General features: G+C 43.4%; 2 protein-coding genes across 5 annotated transcripts; both read right to left on the reverse strand.

The window, feature by feature from the left end:
• Positions 1 to 1,402: 1,402 nt before the first annotated feature.
• LOC143031021 (uncharacterized) lies at positions 1,403 to 6,606 on the reverse strand. Of its 2 annotated transcripts, XM_076194368.1 has the most exons (6): positions 6,069 to 6,606; positions 5,072 to 5,167; positions 3,948 to 4,200; positions 3,426 to 3,509; positions 2,139 to 2,181; positions 1,403 to 1,498 (listed from the first exon to the last, which is right to left on the reverse strand). In XM_076194368.1, the coding sequence occupies exons 1-3, from the start codon at positions 6,321 to 6,323 to the stop codon at positions 4,009 to 4,011; spliced, it is 543 nt and encodes a 180-aa protein (XP_076050483.1). In that variant the 5' UTR covers positions 6,324 to 6,606; the 3' UTR covers positions 1,403 to 1,498; positions 2,139 to 2,181; positions 3,426 to 3,509; positions 3,948 to 4,008. The 2 variants fall into 2 exon arrangements, with proteins under 2 accessions (XP_076050483.1, XP_076050482.1); XM_076194367.1 differs by lacking the exons at positions 1,403 to 1,498; positions 2,139 to 2,181 and having other exon boundaries at positions 2,190 to 3,509.
• Positions 6,607 to 7,087: 481 nt separating this feature from the next.
• Positions 7,088 to 14,907, reverse strand: LOC143031022 (uncharacterized). Of its 3 annotated transcripts, XM_076194371.1 has the most exons (3): positions 14,713 to 14,907; positions 14,137 to 14,532; positions 12,443 to 12,764 (listed from the first exon to the last, which is right to left on the reverse strand). In XM_076194371.1, exons 1-3 carry the CDS (start codon positions 14,904 to 14,906, stop codon positions 12,443 to 12,445), a joined length of 912 nt encoding a protein of 303 aa, XP_076050486.1. In that variant the 5' UTR covers position 14,907. The 3 variants fall into 3 exon arrangements, with proteins under 3 accessions (XP_076050485.1, XP_076050486.1, XP_076050484.1); XM_076194370.1 differs by lacking the exon at positions 12,443 to 12,764 and adding an exon at positions 7,088 to 8,004 and having other exon boundaries at positions 14,137 to 14,907; XM_076194369.1 differs by having other exon boundaries at positions 14,137 to 14,907.
• Between the last annotated feature and the right edge of the window lie 1,394 nt (positions 14,908 to 16,301).

Genomic DNA, 16,301 nt, shown 5'->3' on the forward strand with positions numbered 1-16,301 from the left:
GGAGAGGGGGAGTAGAGAGGACGGGAGGGGGAGGAAAGAGGACGGGAGAGGGGAGGGTGAGGGGAGGGTGAGGCGAGAGGGCGGAGGGGGAGGGTGAGGCGAGAGGACGGGAGAGGGGAGGGTGAGGCGAGAGGACGGGAGAGGGGAGGGGGAAGAGAAATTTTCTCCTCTCGTGAGGAGAGGGGACAGAAGAGTAGAGAGGGGAGAGAACAGGAGAGGGGAGTGGACGGGGGAGGAGAGGAGATAGGACGGGAGAGGGGAGGGGGAGGAGAAAATTTCTCTTCCCCTTCCCCTCTCCCGTCCTATCTCCTCTCCTCTCTCCTGTTCTTGCAGGAGGTAGTGGAACTCACTCAGTATGCGTATGTACAATACATCAAAATTTTGTTGTCAGTAGAACCGAAAACTGCAACCGGAAGAACCTATATGATTAGCAAGAAAGAGTCTGATGCAACAAGTGATGACTCTTCTCAAATGAATACCTATTTTTTTTTTTTGCTTTTGAATGCTTCCAATAATTTTGTTTTGCCTCTATTTTATTTTTCAGTATTAACCAAAATGTGTATATAACTGATTTAATGTTTTTGACATGTGCCAAATTTCTAAAATTGAATAAAATATCTCCAATTACAGCTTCTTTATTCTTTTGGTATAGGTGTTACAAGTGCTTTGTTTCCAAGAAGTAGCAACCTAGAAAGGGGGAGAGGTCATATTTGGAAAGATTGAAATATGATAAGTGTGTCAAGATAAATCATACACTCTCAAAACGACTATTTACAAACACTATCTGATGTTATAAATGACCCCAGTAGTGACAACTGAAAATACCACCCACCTGGTGGTACTTAATGCCCATGAATTAAAAGTCTTTGGAGATCCCATTTTTATTTTTCCTGAAGTTATGAAAGATAAAATGGAGCTAACATTAGAACATTTTTGGCCAGATCGAAGCTGCAGTTTGGCCGGGGTCAAAGGTCAAAGAATTCAAAACAAGGTCATCATGGCAAAATTGTCCCAGGAATGTCGTTCTTCCACTCATTTGATAGACCTCTCTTTCCTGTGCATTTTGGTACCAAAATCATTTAGGTCGGTCATTATGGCCAAAGTTATGACCTCTCAAAAGTTTTAGGGTCAACCAGTTTGACCCAAAATTCACCTTACCATAAAAATGGTCATAGGTGACCCAGAGCCATAAAAATTGGTATTTAATGTTTTCTCATCAGACTCAACCTGCTTGCAAAAAATTATCAAAATCGATGACCTAGTGTCAAGATTTTGCCAAAAAGTGTGCACACTTCACGTAGAATGCCTCGGGAGGAAAAGGAGGAGGGAGAGAGGCAGAGAGAAGGGGGAGAATTCCTTCTGTAGCAGCCTCCTGTGGACAGACAACTGGCCTACTTCCTACCTTCCATTTCTCAAAGATTTCTGCTTCCTTGACCAACTGCTGCTTCTTCTGCTTCTCTCCTGGAATGGCGGTGGGGGGCTGGAACCTCGTGCAATTCTTTGATGTTAATCCTGATGCACATTTCACACCCAGAATAAAAAAAATAGATAAATAAAAAATAAATCCATAAATAAAAATAAATGTATTATTAAATTAAATAAAATATAAATTACAAAATAATAGTGAAATCAATCAATCCATTAATAAAAAATTTACAAGTACAGTACATTCGAAGATCTGAGGCAGTGAAATTCTGATGGACATTTCATGCCCGGAATAAAAAAGAGGGAAATCAATTGATCTGTTAATACAAGTACAGTACACTCAAAGAAGCTGAGGAAACAAAATTCTGATGCAAATTTTCATGTCCCCCCCTCCCTCCCCCCAAAAACAATAAATAATAAATATATATATGTATGTATCCATAGGGGGGTCGCCGATTTAATGAAACGGCCTTGCTGTGGACGTGCTGTGTCTTGCGACACTGCTTCTGACCCAGGGCAGTGGACAAGGTGCAGGGATGACCCGTCACCCAGGAGGTGCTAAGATGAGAGGGAGGGTGGAGGGGTGTGGAGTGTATTCTGGGATGGAATGGGTGGGAATGATTTTATGCTTTTTCCTTTTTGGCTACCTCCCTTGTAAGAGGGAAAAAGCCTTGGTATATGTATGTATGTATCCATTAATATAAATATGGTACCTTTGAAGAAGTTGAAGTGAAGTTCTGATGCACGTTTCACATGCTAAAAAAAAATAAATCCATTAATATATGTATGGTACATTCGAAAGTTGAGGAAGCGAAAGATGGCAAGTAAATTTTCAGCAATAACCAATGCTTCCATCTCGACAACACTGCACCAAAGAGGCAGAGTTGGAGGAAATATCCAAGAATGAGCAGCAGAACAGAAGGATGGCAGAGGTTGAATGACGAGCGTTCGTCTTTTTCTGGGAAGCAATTAGCTTCTCTAATTCAGTGGCCGTACCCCTCGATTACCTCGGAAAATTTTCTCGTACCCCCATCCAATATAAATACAATGCAAACATACGAAAAGGATTAGTGATACAAACCTTGCTGAGAAATGATCAGATACATTCAATTACTGAACATGGGTAATTTTTTTTATTTCAAATTAAATTTGTCAACTTGTAGGATCCAATAAATGTGCATTGTGCTTTCTCATGGCAAATATGTGCCATGCACTGGCCATCATGTCTCGTACCCCGGGATTAAGGTTTCATAGCCCCTCTCCCCTGCCAGGTTAAGAATCACTGAGCTAATCATAAAAATATTGAGTGGGTCCAAGACAATTGGTCTCAGCCCAACTGGCCATGGACTAACCTAACCAGACCTAACCTAACCAGCCCTAACCTTACCAACCTAACCAAACAAACCTAACCAGCCTTATCCAAACCTAACCAAACTTATCCAAACAAATCTAACCAAACCTAACCTAACCAGCCCTAAATCCCCTAATCCAAACCTAACCCTAAACCACCCCCACCAGTTTCCTGTGGCCAGTTGGGCTGCGACCAGTTGTTCCATTCCCAACTAGGTCTGTTGTGATGTCACGAGTTCCTAAAACATCGATTGTGGTCACAATGCCCCGTGTGGTAAGGTAGACAAGATGGTAGAAACAGAAGAAGTCGAATAAGAAGACAAAGAAGAAAAAAAAGTTGAGGTAGAGGAAGAGGAGGAAGAAAAGGTGGAGGTGGAGGAAGAAGAAAAGGTGGAAGAGGAGGAAGAAGAAAAGGTGGAAGAGGAGGAAGAAGAAAAGGTGGAAGAGGAGGAAGAAGAAAAGGTGGAGGAAGAGGAGGAAGAAAAGGTGGAGGAGGAGGATGAAGAAAAGGAAGAAGAAGAGGAGGAGGAGGAGAGGAAGGAGGAGAAAGAGAAGAAGAAATTGAAGGAGGAAGAGAAGGTGGGATAGACAAAGCACAATCTAGTAAATACTACGTAACCACAGGTCACAAGAGACAAACAAAATCTCACCTCCAGAGACAAGTGTCGTTCCTCTGGACTGTACTGATGCACCTCGACTAGGAATTGGCAAACCTGGACCAAACCCTCACTTTCCTGAAGACAAAAAACAATGGCAGAGTTCTTCAACAGTAATTTCAAACTAGGTTCTTCCATTAAAATATATGGCACACTCTCTCTCTTAAAAAGAAAAAGAAATAAATGATAAATAAAAATAGATAAACAAATAATAATACATACATACACCAAAGGCTTTTTTGCCCTTACAAGGGAGGCAGCCAAAAAAAAAAAAAAGGCATAGAAACCACTCCCAACCATTCCATCCCCAACATACTCCACTCCCATTCACCCTCCCTCCCTCCCTCTTATCTTGGCTCCTCCTGGATGAGGGGTCATCCCTGTATCTCCCCATCACCCAGGGTCAGGAGCAATGCAGTAAGACAGCAAGGGCACTGAATTATAATAATAAAAAATGAATAAATAAATAGAATAAAACATATATAAATATATATTTATCTTCATCCTAACCCTGACCTGAATCTTTAAAGACGCAGATTCCACGAACTTGTTTGCCCGTCCTAACAACTGCCTGCAGTCAATCACGTCTGGTGGCTTCTGATGACTCTGTCCATCTGTGGAGGGCAGCTGATTCTCTCTCTCTGTCCTCTATGGCTGCTGTCTGCAGTTGTTCGTCTTTACGGCAGTTAATCCTCGCTGGACTGATTCGAACGTACAAATCCGTTCTGAGACCCTGCCTTACATTCATGGTCGTCAACACATGGTGCATCTGCCGAGAGGCGAAGGAGAGTTTGACCTCTTCAATACGAGTCAAATATTTGCACACACGTCAGGTTGCCTGATATATGACGATGCATCACAATACGCGCATTATAAAATATGTAGTGGGCACGTGTAAAGTATGTTGTATTTATGCATACATGTATAAATACATATACCAAAGGCTTTTTCCCCCCTTACATGGGAGGTAGCCAAATTACAAAGGCATAGCAACCACTCCCACTCATTCCATCCCCACATACTCCACTCCCATTCACCCCCATCCCTCCCTCTTATCTTGTCTCCTCCTGGATGACAGGTCATCCCTGCACCTTGTCCACTGCCCTGGGTCAGAAGCAGTGTCGCAAGACACAGCACATCCACAGCAAAGCCACTTCATTAGATCAGCAATCCCCCCCCTCCGTCCCCTCATGCAGAAAAGGAGAAGACAGGGAGAAATCCCTTTGGGCTGAGTCAAATTTTTCTCACACACACTCCCTCACCCCCCATCCCCCATCCATTCCACCTCATGGATCACATCATCATCCACATTCAACCATTCTCCATTCACCCCTACCTTCTGTCCTCTCCCATCCTTCCTCAACAGACATTCCCCTCTTCCCCAAAGCCCCCTTTACCCCATCCAAGGTTGTCCCCTCATGTTCACTCCTTCCACACACCTTTCACTAGTCTTTCTTTACTCATTATTTCCACGTGTCCAAACCATCCCAATACTCTTTCATCCACCTTATCTCCCAACTCCCTTTCCACCCCTGTTCTCCTCCTCACCTCCTCATTTTTCACTCTATCTAGCCTAGTAACCCCTACCATACTTCTCAGACACCTCATCTCAAACACAAAAATGAATAGTCATTTCCCACCATATTGACAGAGCCCTGCCTGTCCATGAGCTTCATTTCCTCCTGATAAGCAGCAATCCAGCCCAGCAGGTGTTGCATGGTGACGTCGCGGTCATCCTGAAAGAGGAGAAATATTCTTATTCGGGACGTAATACCTTTTCCCCAGAAAGTCTCCACCCCCGCTCCTTGTACCGACTTTCACCTGAGCAAATGAGATATTTTCTTCATGTATTAAGTCATAGACTTGCAGTTTATTATTATTATTTTTTCTAATTTATTCAATTATATCATTTTAATTCTTTTTTAAATCATAGCTTCAAATTCATGTGTGGTTTCATCTTGGTCTATATCTTTAAATTCCAATGGTCATATCAAGATTTGGGTTATATCATCTAAGTTATTCTAAGTAGAAAAATTAAAGGTATCAGTCAGGGGGATGTCTGCATAAGGGGGCGGAGATGGTGGTGGTGGTGGTGGGGGGGGGTCACTGTTTAAGTGAACTGGCCCTGCTGTATATGTGCTATGCCTTGCTGCATTGCTTCTGACCCAGGGCATTGGGCAGGAGACAGGGATGACCCATCATCCAATAGGCACTAAGATAAGAGGGGGGAAAGGGTCATGGAATAGGTGTGTGCCTTAGGCTTGGCTACCTCCCTTATAAGGGGGAAAAGCCCTTGGTGTATATATATAAAAATGATATAATGATATGGTTTAACATCACACACTCCCCCCTCCTATCAGGAGGTTAGGATGGTGCCCCTCACAGAGGGCTTTGTAGCATGGAATGATTATCATTTATTTTATATTATTTTTTTTTTCGCATCAGACCTAGATATGGACCAAAAGGTCTCCTGTCACCATGCTCCACCTTTGTAATCCTTTCTTAATGAACCATGCTGCACTTGGTTTAACTTTGCCACTGGCAGGGTTTGAACTGCCATCCCCTCGACCTTTACCAAAAGTAACGACGCCCTAACCCGCTCAGCCTTAGTGAAGACAAAATAAGTCGACAACCTACCATAGGATTGCTCTGTAGAACTCTGTGCTCTGGGTCCGTTGAGGCACTTGTCGAGTACCTCTTCTCCAAGTTGTCCAAATCGGGTCGAAGATTCTGCTGGTACAAACCAGGGCTGCGGAGTCGGATGGTATAAGGTCCGACTCCGACTCCTTCGATTCCTCCAACTCCGACTCCTTTGATTCCTCCGACTCCGACTCCAACTCCCGACTCCTTAACTCCTTGACCCCTATGTGGAAATCTATTCTGCAGATCCATTTACCAGCCTCCCACACCTATTCAGCAAGCATTTTATATTTTTCATGTATATTATTTTTTACGTGAAACATTCACTTGTATGATAAATATGCTCACACATACACTCAACCAGCTTTATATATGTATATGCACACAAGCACGTATATTCGTATAAACATATATATATTAAATATATAATGGTATTATTTATGCTCATGATCATCTACCAGCTTACTAGCACTTTCAGATCTGTCATGGCAGAGTTGCCACTTCAAGCTAGATATTTTCTTTTTCCTTTGTGCCCCTCCCCTCCCCCCCAAAAAAAAATCATCTGTTATTTCATATGTCCAATGTCATAAACCTTCTATCACAATATTAGGAAAAAAAATGTGACAAATCATGATGAGGAAAGGTTAATGGAGGATGCCCTACTTAGTACTTACTGCAGAATTAATTTCACCATGTTATCATAAAAACCAGGAATCAGTTCAGGAAAGAGAGAGACAACCTTCTCCTGTGCACACTGTACATATCTGCTGTTGTTCCTCCCCTTTTCAGTCATCATCAAATGCTGTGACATATGCTCTAATGTCATTCCTATCTGGCCTCTGAGACTGGTCAAAGTTTATCTCAGGGCACTTCCGTTGACTTTTACATACATGAAGACGTATGTGCATAGTGCATACATAGTGGATATATGATGGGTGGGAGTGGGTTTATGCCTTTTGACTTGGCTACCTCCCTGATAAGGGGGAAAAAGCCTTTTGTATATAGATAGAATTATGGTTATGAGTTAAAGCATAAATATCTGGTACACTTAGGCCTAATTTGCAATTGTCTTTATAGCATAATCAGTTTTGAATTAGATTAAAATGGTTCGTGATTTTCTTTACTCTGATTTCTATTTTTCATTGCTTCACTTGTAGCCCTATTGTATTCACTAGTAACCATGATCAGTAGCCTGTTTCTTTTTCGTATATTTCAAACCACTAAATTTCTTTGATAAATGTATGATCTTCATATTCTGAAGTAGCTTTATCATAATCTAGCACATTTCTATTAAAGGAAAATGCGATAAAACTACCGAAAATGAAGGAAAAATAAATTCACTGGGAGACACTGCTTCAGGCAGAATCTGCAGCTGTTTCTTTACATTAGTTAGTACTAGTAGCACACAATGCCGTCACATGGTGGCAGCACGAATTGATGTTTATTTATGTTGAAGTAAAAGCATTGCAGTATAGTACAAAATATTATATATATATATATATTTTCACTCTCCTTACAGGAAACAACTACAAATACATGACCACAAACACTTTTACCCAGACTGACAATGATAGCTTGTCAGTATTGTGTATTTTTCTTTTTCTTTATTATTGATAGATTGTTTTTTGTTTCCATCTGGAGAGACCACTTAGTGTACATATACACTGCACACACTCACTATTGCCTCCAAAAATAAAAGCAAAACCATACAAAAACTGTTAAATTGTGCAACTGGTAAAACCAAACAGGGAAACCATGTTAAAAAAAAAATATTATTGGACTTAAGGAGTTGGAGTCGGATAAAAAAAATCCGACTCCGACTCCGCGTCCGACTCCTAGTACTCTTAGAAATCCGACTCTGACTCCGACTCCGACTCCGACTCCGCAGCCCTGGTACAAACAGACCTCCCTGTGGCTCGGGATTTGGCTCGTGCTGTACAGAGAAATACAGGAAGGATGAGAATTAGGAAGATATAATGTATATACATACATACATATACCAAAGGCTTTTTCCCCCTTACATGGGAGGTAGCCAGAAAACAAAGGCATAAAAACCATTCCCACCCATTCCATCCTTATCACACTACACTCCTCTCCACCCTCTTATCTTGGCACCTTCTGGATGACAGTTCATCCCAGCATTTTGTCCACAGTGTCGCAAGACACAGCACATCCATAGCAAAGCCACTTCATTAAATCAGCAATCCCCCCTCTCTATCCCCTCATGCAGAAAAGGAAAAGACAGGGAGAAATCCCTTCGGGCTGTGTCAAATTTTTCTCACACATACTACCTCACCCCCCATCCCCCACCCATTCCACCTCATGGAACACATCATCATCCATATACAACCATTGTCCATTCACCCCTACCTTCTGTCCTCTCCCATCCTTCCTCAACAGACATTCCCTCTTCCCCAAAGCCCCCTTTACCCCATCCATCCATCTCATCCTAGGTTGTCCCCTCATGTTCACTCTTTGCACATCAACCTTCCACACACCATTCACTAGTCTTTCTTCACTCATTATTTCCATGTGTCAAAACCATCCCAATACTCAACTCTATCTCCTAACTCCCTTTCCACACCCATTCTCCTCCTCACCTCCTCATTTCTCACTCTTTCCAGCCTAGTAACTCCTATTATACTTCTCAGGCACCTCATCTCAAATACATTCAAATTCCTCTGTCGGCACAATCACACATTCATACAATCTCCTCTTAGCATCCATTCTCAAATGTCTATTTCTCATTACACTTTTTAACCCCCCAAAGCATTTACTTCTCTCAATCTACATTCTACCTCCACCTCCCCTCCTCCCTTTCCTGCCACATTTGCACCCAAGTATCTAAAACTATCCACTTCCTCCAGTCTCTCTCCCTTGATACTCACCTCCAATCTGCTGCCACATTCTCCCCTTGTACATCTCATCAACTTACTTTTACCCACATTTATCTTCAACTTTCTTTTATTGCACACCTTCCCAAACTGTCACTAACTTCCTCAATCCCTCCTCTGATCCTGCTACAAGCGCAGAAAAAAAAGACAAGGAGAAATCCCCTCGGGCTACATCAAATTTTTAGTCACACACACACAGGATGAGGAAATGATCAAAAAATTTCAACTACACTAATAAGACCAAAACTCGAGTATGCAGCAACACTATGGACACCCAATACCAAAAAGAATATAAAGAAATTAGAAAAAATACAAAGAGCAACAACAAAACTGGCACCAACTCTTTCCAAAATGACATATGAACAAAGACTGTCCAAGTTAAAATTACCAACTCTGGAACAAAGAAGGGAAAGAGGAGACCTACTAACTATCTTTAGAATTATGAAGGGAGTGGAAATCTTAGATAAGTGATTTATTGAAATGGGACAATGGAAAAACAATAAGACATGAAAAGAAACTAAAAAAAGATTACAGAAGAGATCAGAAAAAAATAGCTTCCCACACAGAGTGATAGATACAGACATATACCAAAGCTTTTTCCCCCTTACAAGGGAAGTAGCCAAAAAGAAAAAGGCATAACATCATTCCCACCCATTCCATCCCTAAATACACTCCACTCCCCTCCACCCTCCCTCTTATCTTAGCACCTCCTGGATGACGGGTCATCCCTGCACCTTGTCCACTGCCCTGGGTCAGAGGCAGTCACAAGACACAGCACACCCACAGCAAGGCCGCTTCATTAAATCGGTGAACCCCCCCCCAATGCAGAAAAGGAGAAGACGGGGTGAAATCCCTTTGGGCTGCATCAAATTTTGCTCACACATACTACCTCACCCAACATCTCCCCACCCGTTCCACCTCATGCATTACATCATCCATATACAACCATTCTCCATTCACCCCTACCTTCTGTCCTCTCCCGTCCTTCCTCAACAGACATTCCCCTCTTCCCTAAAGCCCCCTTCACCCCATCCATCCATCTCATCCTAGGACATCCCCTCATATTCACTCCCTCCACATCTGCCTTCCATACCTCTTTTACTAGTCTTTCTTCACTCATTCTTTTCATGTGTCCAAACCATCCCAATCAGGGTTCCCACATAAAATTGAAAACTAAATTCCAGGACTTTTCCAGGATATTCCAGGATAAAAATCATCAAATTTCCAGGACTTTGAGCGGAATATCTGAAACAATTTTCAAATACAAACTGATCTTTCTGGCCTCCTCCACCCCTTACAGCCAGCCGATTCCACTCACTTTATTACACTATGCAGTCTTCCTCTGTTAGATTACAATATATATATATATATCAGAGTATCAGGTATAATTCACTCTTTGCTCTTTCTTGAAAATAGTCACTCCATTGATTTCAGTTTCTGCTTAAGGTCTTGTAGTTTCTTTTCCAGTTTGAGATTTTCATCCGCCTTCTCAGAAACTTTCAGTCTGAAAGCATTGGACTTAGCCAGCAAAGTGAAGTCATGCTCTGTTTCTGCCTTCTTTGCCAGCTGGTCTGCTTCCTTGGTCATTGACTCCATACTATCTTTCAAGAGCTTCCTCTTTTTCTCTGCTGACTGGATATCCTCTTGTAGTGCCTTTCTCTTTGAGGATTTCTCATTATCTGTCTGTGACTTCTTCTGATCCGCGAGGTACTGTTGGTATCTCATCCTCGATGCCCTGACATGCCTTTTCAGTCTGGGAGTGAAGGGTAACTCAGTGAAGTGCTGGCCCGTGGCTTGGATACTGTCATAGAATGTACGAAGAGTTACAATAGTCTTCTCCTGCATGTTCTGAACCAGGAGGTCCTTGTTCACAGAATAACCCCTTTCTACTGATGCCTGACCATGGGAGACTGTGAGAAGCATCTTGAAAACAGACCAGAGCTTGCTGTACTTGTGGTCTTTAAAGTACTGGCCCAGAAATATGTCCAGCCTCTCACTATCTGGGGTGAAGTTCTTGAAATCTGCTGCATGTTCCTGCCTCATCTCACTGCCAAACGCCTTGTACTGAGCAAGGAGCTCATCGCACTCTTCCCCGGACAGCCTGTGGGCATTCAAAAGCATCTGGAGGATTTTCTGGAACTTTGTCGCCGCACCTGTAGAAGGAGCAACTAGTTTATCTGGAGCCAGTGCAGAGAGATATCGAACCAGGGACAGTTTCAAGGGACTCTTGTCCAACATCTTGGATGTGAGCTCTGATAGCAGTGTCACACACTCATTCTTGAATGCCAGGACCTTCAAATCACTGACCAGTTTCTTCTCAGCAGCTTTCTTCACAGACTCTCGAGCAGCAAATCCCAGATCTACAAGTTTTGGCAGCATATGGTTCTTCTGGTCCTTGGGGTCCAGGTTGGCCAGTTTCTGCATGGTGTCTGCTTTGTCCAGAACTTCTTTTTTGATGAAACGTCCCATGAGCGCAACAACCACTTCCTTTAGCTTCTGTCCCAAGAACGGTGCCATGGGTGCATCTGTTTGAAACCTCTGAAGGAATGGCTGGAGTTGTTTAGCTACAGAGATGAAGAATTGTAGCTTTGCGATGGAGAGTGGGTCCTCACAGGCAGCTTTCACTGATGCAAATGAGGCAGTGCTAGGGGCCTTCTTGGGGTCTTTGAAGGATGCCACAAATTTCTCCACATTGGGCCACATCTGCAACGCACGCTCTGCAACCTTTGCATCCTCAACCCATCTGTGCTGGCAAAATTGCAATGGGTACAGCTTGCTCCCTGTGATAGTGGTGAAATCCTCTCTTCTTGCGGGGGTATCATGGAAGAGCTGCCACAGAGACCTTAGCAGGTTTCCAATCTTCCTTCCAGTCTCGTTGGCCCCTTTCTGCAAGCTTCCGTGGACAGTGTGGAGTCCACAGCTTCCGATGTTCAGAAGTTCTGGGAGATCCTGTGTTTTGCACTCCTGTTGCAGGTCATTGAAAAATTTCCAATTGACGTTAGGTCCATCCATTGACACCTGAAGCAGACGCTTGGGATCTAATTGTTGTGTCCCTTCCTTGAAGTTGTAGAGTAGGTCGCTTGCTCGAGCATGCCCCAAGAACTGTGACCCAAAGTACCTTACACTGACCTGACCAGAATCATTGTCCCAGTAACGGACTATGAAGTCCATTTGTTCATTCTGTGAAACAGGGTTCATGCACTCATCAAAGGATACGGTATAGCACTCCGCACTTCTGACTTTCTCCACTAGCAGATCATGGAAATATGGAGACAGGCCAAAACAAACTAGATAAGCATACTTTGTAGCACCACATGAGAAAGTTTTAGCAATTTGGCTGTCCGGAAACATTCTTGGGAACAACATGCCCACATCAGATGATGTATTGAATGAGTAGTTGCTCATAACAAGCTTCAGAGCCCAGAGAACCTCTGTGTGGAGGGCAGCATCTGACACAACAGCTGCAACCTCTGATCTTTATGGAGCTGTACTTGTACTAGCAACTGGTGCACTGGAGGTGACATTGGCTGCAGCATCATCTGCCTTTTCGTCTTGCTTCTTTCCAAAGAAGTTGCGGATTGCTGATGGGTTTTGCCTTGACTGGCTGATCCTGTTATGCAAGTTGCTTTTCATGTGACTTCTCAGAGCGGAAACTCCCATGTTTGCTATGTCAAAACGCTTCTTGCAAAGTTTGCAGTATGCTTTGGTGTCATCCTTGGGGTCTTCCTTGACCCATGCTGAAAACAGTGGATCCTCCACCCAGAGTGGATTGAAGTGACATTTCTTGGATGCCATACTACTGCAAAAAGAAAAATTAATGTTAAAACCCAGACATGCATCTTCAACGCTATAAAAGGCGAGACATAATTGCTTGTCAACTTCATTACTATATCTGCCTCCTATGTATACATAACTACAAATAATTTCTAATTCCCATGAAAAAGCTTATTGCAATTTCAGTTCAACATACAAATTTCTAATTCTCACTTGAGAATGAAAACTTTGCCAATCATGTCCCTTTTGCTTCTTTCCTTTTTTATTTAAATTGCTCACCTCAGAAAAAGCCTGAAAAGTTCAAGCAAGCTAGAAATCAATGATGTCTCACCTGATGTATTTGTACAACCACCACAGACAGTACAAAGACTAGAAACTGGAAGAATGCCATAGCCATGTGATAGGTGCAGACACTGCACACTAGAATATTGAGCACAACCAACATCCATGCAACACTGAATTCAAGGACTTTCAATGACTTTTTTAGCTGGTAGTCCTAATTCCAGGACCACTTGATTTTTGGCAGAATTTCAGGACTTTTCCATGACTTTCCAGGATCACTTTTTTTTCCAGGACTTTCCAGAATTTTCAAGGACCGTGGGAACCCTGCCCAATACTCTTTCATCACCCCTATCTCCCAACTCCCTTTCCACCCCTGTTCTCCTCCTCACCTCCTCATTTCTCACTCTATCTAGCCTAGTAACCCCCATCATATTTCTCACACACCTTATCTCAAACACATTCAAACTCCTTCTCTCTTCCTATCTTATGTTCCATATTTCTGCCCCATACAGTGCTGTTGGCACAATCACTCCTATCACTCCTTCATACAGTCTCCTCTTAGCATCCATTCCCAAATGTCCATTCTTCATTACACTTTTAAATCCACCAAAGCATTTACTCGCTTCTCTCAATCTACATTCTACCATCCACCTCCACTCCACCTTTTCCTGCCACATTTGCACCCAAGTATCTAAAACTATCCACTTCCTCCAGTCGCTCTCCCTTAATGCTCACTTCCAGTCTGCTTCCACTTTCACGCCTTGTACATCTCATCACCTTACTTTTACCAACATTTATCTTCAGCTTTCTCCTTTCACACATTCTATCAAACTCTGTCACCAACTTCCTCAATCCCTCCTATGATCCTGCCACAAGCGCAGTGAGTGATAGATACCAGGAACAAATCAAAGAAACAGTGAGTGCAAACACTATTCAAGATTTTAAGAAAAAACTTGATGCTGAAAGATACAAAGACAGGTCACGAGCATAGCTCCCTTCCCATTTAATACAACTAGGTAAATACACACACACAAAAAAAACAACAACTGTATACTGATGAAACGTAATCAACTTCAGGGGGAGAACCTGCAGATTTAGAAAAAGGTACGACTCACCTGACCGCCAATTCAGATTCTTGTACGGCACAGTACACTTCAGGAGACTGCCTTTCGTAACTGCTGGCTCCTGGGACCAGGGTCGCTATTGCAGCAGGTGCCCCGTGCCAGCCGAAGAGTGGCTCCTTGGTAAAACACTGAGATCTCTGAGGATGAGTCCAGTGACTACCTGGTCCCTTCTTCCCTTTGAAGTTGTATCTAGCTTTGGTTGTCTTTGGCGAGGCCATCAGGCACGGGGATGTGGATCGTGCTTGAGAGGAGCAGGTCTCCGATAGTGGGGAGACACCAGGTGGATGGAACAGCTGGATAAGTCCCTGGGACAGTTCTTGTGCATGCTGCTGGGGCAACACTCCACTTGGCCGAGACAGTAATGAGCATGGTCGGGACCGGGGTGCACTGGAATTGACCAAAGACGACTGTATGAGCTGCTGACTCAGTGATGCGTGAGGATGAGGCAGTAAAACGAGTGGTGGTGGGGACATGTACGCTTGGTGTGGCGAGAGAGGAGCTTGAAATTGGGACGACACACAAGGCTGCGGGTGCGGCGACACGCAACTTTGGAATGCTGGCACGTACCCTTGGGATGTAGGCATGTATACCAGAAGTGGTGGGGGGCACGGGGGTGAGGGTGATCCAACAGGGTTGAGAGGGGCAAGGCTGACCTGTCGTAATATACCCCTGGTATGTCGGCATGCACGGCTGTGGAGAGGACCCACAAGGATGAGGGTGTACTGTGGATGGCTGGGATGAAGCCTGTGGCTGTACTCCATCCTCCTCCAGGAGCACCTCGATATCTGGAGAAGAAACAGTACTGCCGTCCCTTGTAGTTGGCTCTTCGTATGCCACAGGCCCCTCCATAACAGAAAAATCATTTACTGTAGCCACCTGTCCATTACGATCTGGCAGATTCGTGTCTAAAATCAGCTCATTCTGTTGTGATTCCTCTCCTTCCAACAGGTCCTCTTCAGGTTCCTCCCAGCTCGAGTACAAGTCTGTTACGAAGGAATCTAGCGAAGGAGAACCGCCGCTCTGCCCGTCCACGTGGGTGTCCGACAGAGGTTGGAAGGTCAAGGTGTCCATCTGAGGGAGGTTTTAGATATTGTAAGGTCTTTATATACCAGGGGTGGCCAAACCGTGGCCCTTTGACCTTTAATATGCTGCTCATGGGAATATACTGGCCGATTATTTTATCACAGTTAATGTAAAAGGTACATACGTACATATACTTAAAGGCTTTTTCCCCTTCACAAGGGAGGTAGCCAAAATACAAAGGCATAGAAACCACTCCCACTCATTCCATCCCCTACATACTCCACTCCCATCCACCCCACCTCCCTCCCTCTTATCTTGGCTCTTCCCGGATGAAGGGTCATCCCTCCCATCTCTTAGGCACTGTAAGGTCTCTATTTACCAAGAGAGGGAGGGGGAGAGGGGGCAAAGGGAGAGGAAGAGGGGGAGAGGGAGAGGGAGGGGGAGAGGAAGAGGGGGAGGGGGAGAGGGAGGGGAGAGGAAGAGGAAGAGGGGGAGGGGGAGAGGGAGGGGAGAGGAAGAGGAAGAAAGAGAAATTGAGAAAGAAAATGATTAAGTGAGAAAGAGAAAATAAGAAAGAGTGAGAAAGTGAAAGAAAAAGTGTGAGAGAATGAATGAGAGAAATTGAGTGAGAAAGTGAGTGAAAGAAAAAGTGTAAAAGAGTAAATGAGAGAAAATGAGTGAGATAGAAAAAGAGAAAGTGAGAAAAATAGAGATTAATTGATTTATGGAATTTTTGGCTTGAAGGCCAAGCACCAGAGCCGATAGGCCGTTCAGCACATGTCCATCATTAATGAATATATAAAATTTCAAGTAAAACAGTAAAAACAATAATCACTCACAAAAACACATCAAAACAGGATACACTCTCAAGCAATCATATACACAATTTTAAATTTCATCAAATAAATTGACGTCTTTTAAAAATTTTAAAACATTCTTTACATGAGCCTCTTCCCCTAAAATTTCTTTTAAAGATAAATTTGTTAAAAAGTTTGTCCTGCGCTTATTAGAGTATGCAGGGCACTGAGTCAAAATGTGTTTAATTGTAAAAATGACTTGGCAAGTGGGGCACTAAGGGGCTAGCCTTTCTGCTCCACTTGCCATAAAAAAATTATGAGTAATATAGGAATGGC

Source organism: Oratosquilla oratoria, chromosome 12 (assembly GCF_046742065.1).
Source record: "Oratosquilla oratoria isolate Oo_2021 chromosome 12, ASM4674206v1, whole genome shotgun sequence".
NCBI classification, from domain to species: domain Eukaryota; kingdom Metazoa; phylum Arthropoda; class Malacostraca; order Stomatopoda; family Squillidae; genus Oratosquilla; species Oratosquilla oratoria.

What these genes read in the sequence shown, in the direction of transcription:
- LOC143031021 (XM_076194368.1), bottom strand. Translation starts at nt 6,323, where the DNA reads ATGGATCTGCAGAATAGATTTCCACATAGGGGTCAAGGAGTTAAGGAG. An exon ending in TTCTACAGAGCAATCCTATG is followed by an intron (nt 5,168 to 6,068) that starts GTAGGTTGTCGA and finishes CTCCTCTTTCAG; the next exon opens with GATGACCGCGACGTCACCAT. An exon ending in GGCAGGGCTCTGTCAATATG is followed by an intron (nt 4,201 to 5,071) that starts GTGGGAAATGAC and finishes GCCTCTCGGCAG; the next exon opens with ATGCACCATGTGTTGACGAC.
- LOC143031022 (XM_076194369.1), bottom strand. Translation starts at nt 14,906, where the DNA reads ATGGAGTACAGCCACAGGCTTCATCCCAGCCATCCACAGTACACCCTC. An exon ending in GAATCTGAATTGGCGGTCAG is followed by an intron (nt 12,765 to 14,136) that starts GTGAGTCGTACC and finishes TTCTTTTTGCAG; the next exon opens with TAGTATGGCATCCAAGAAAT.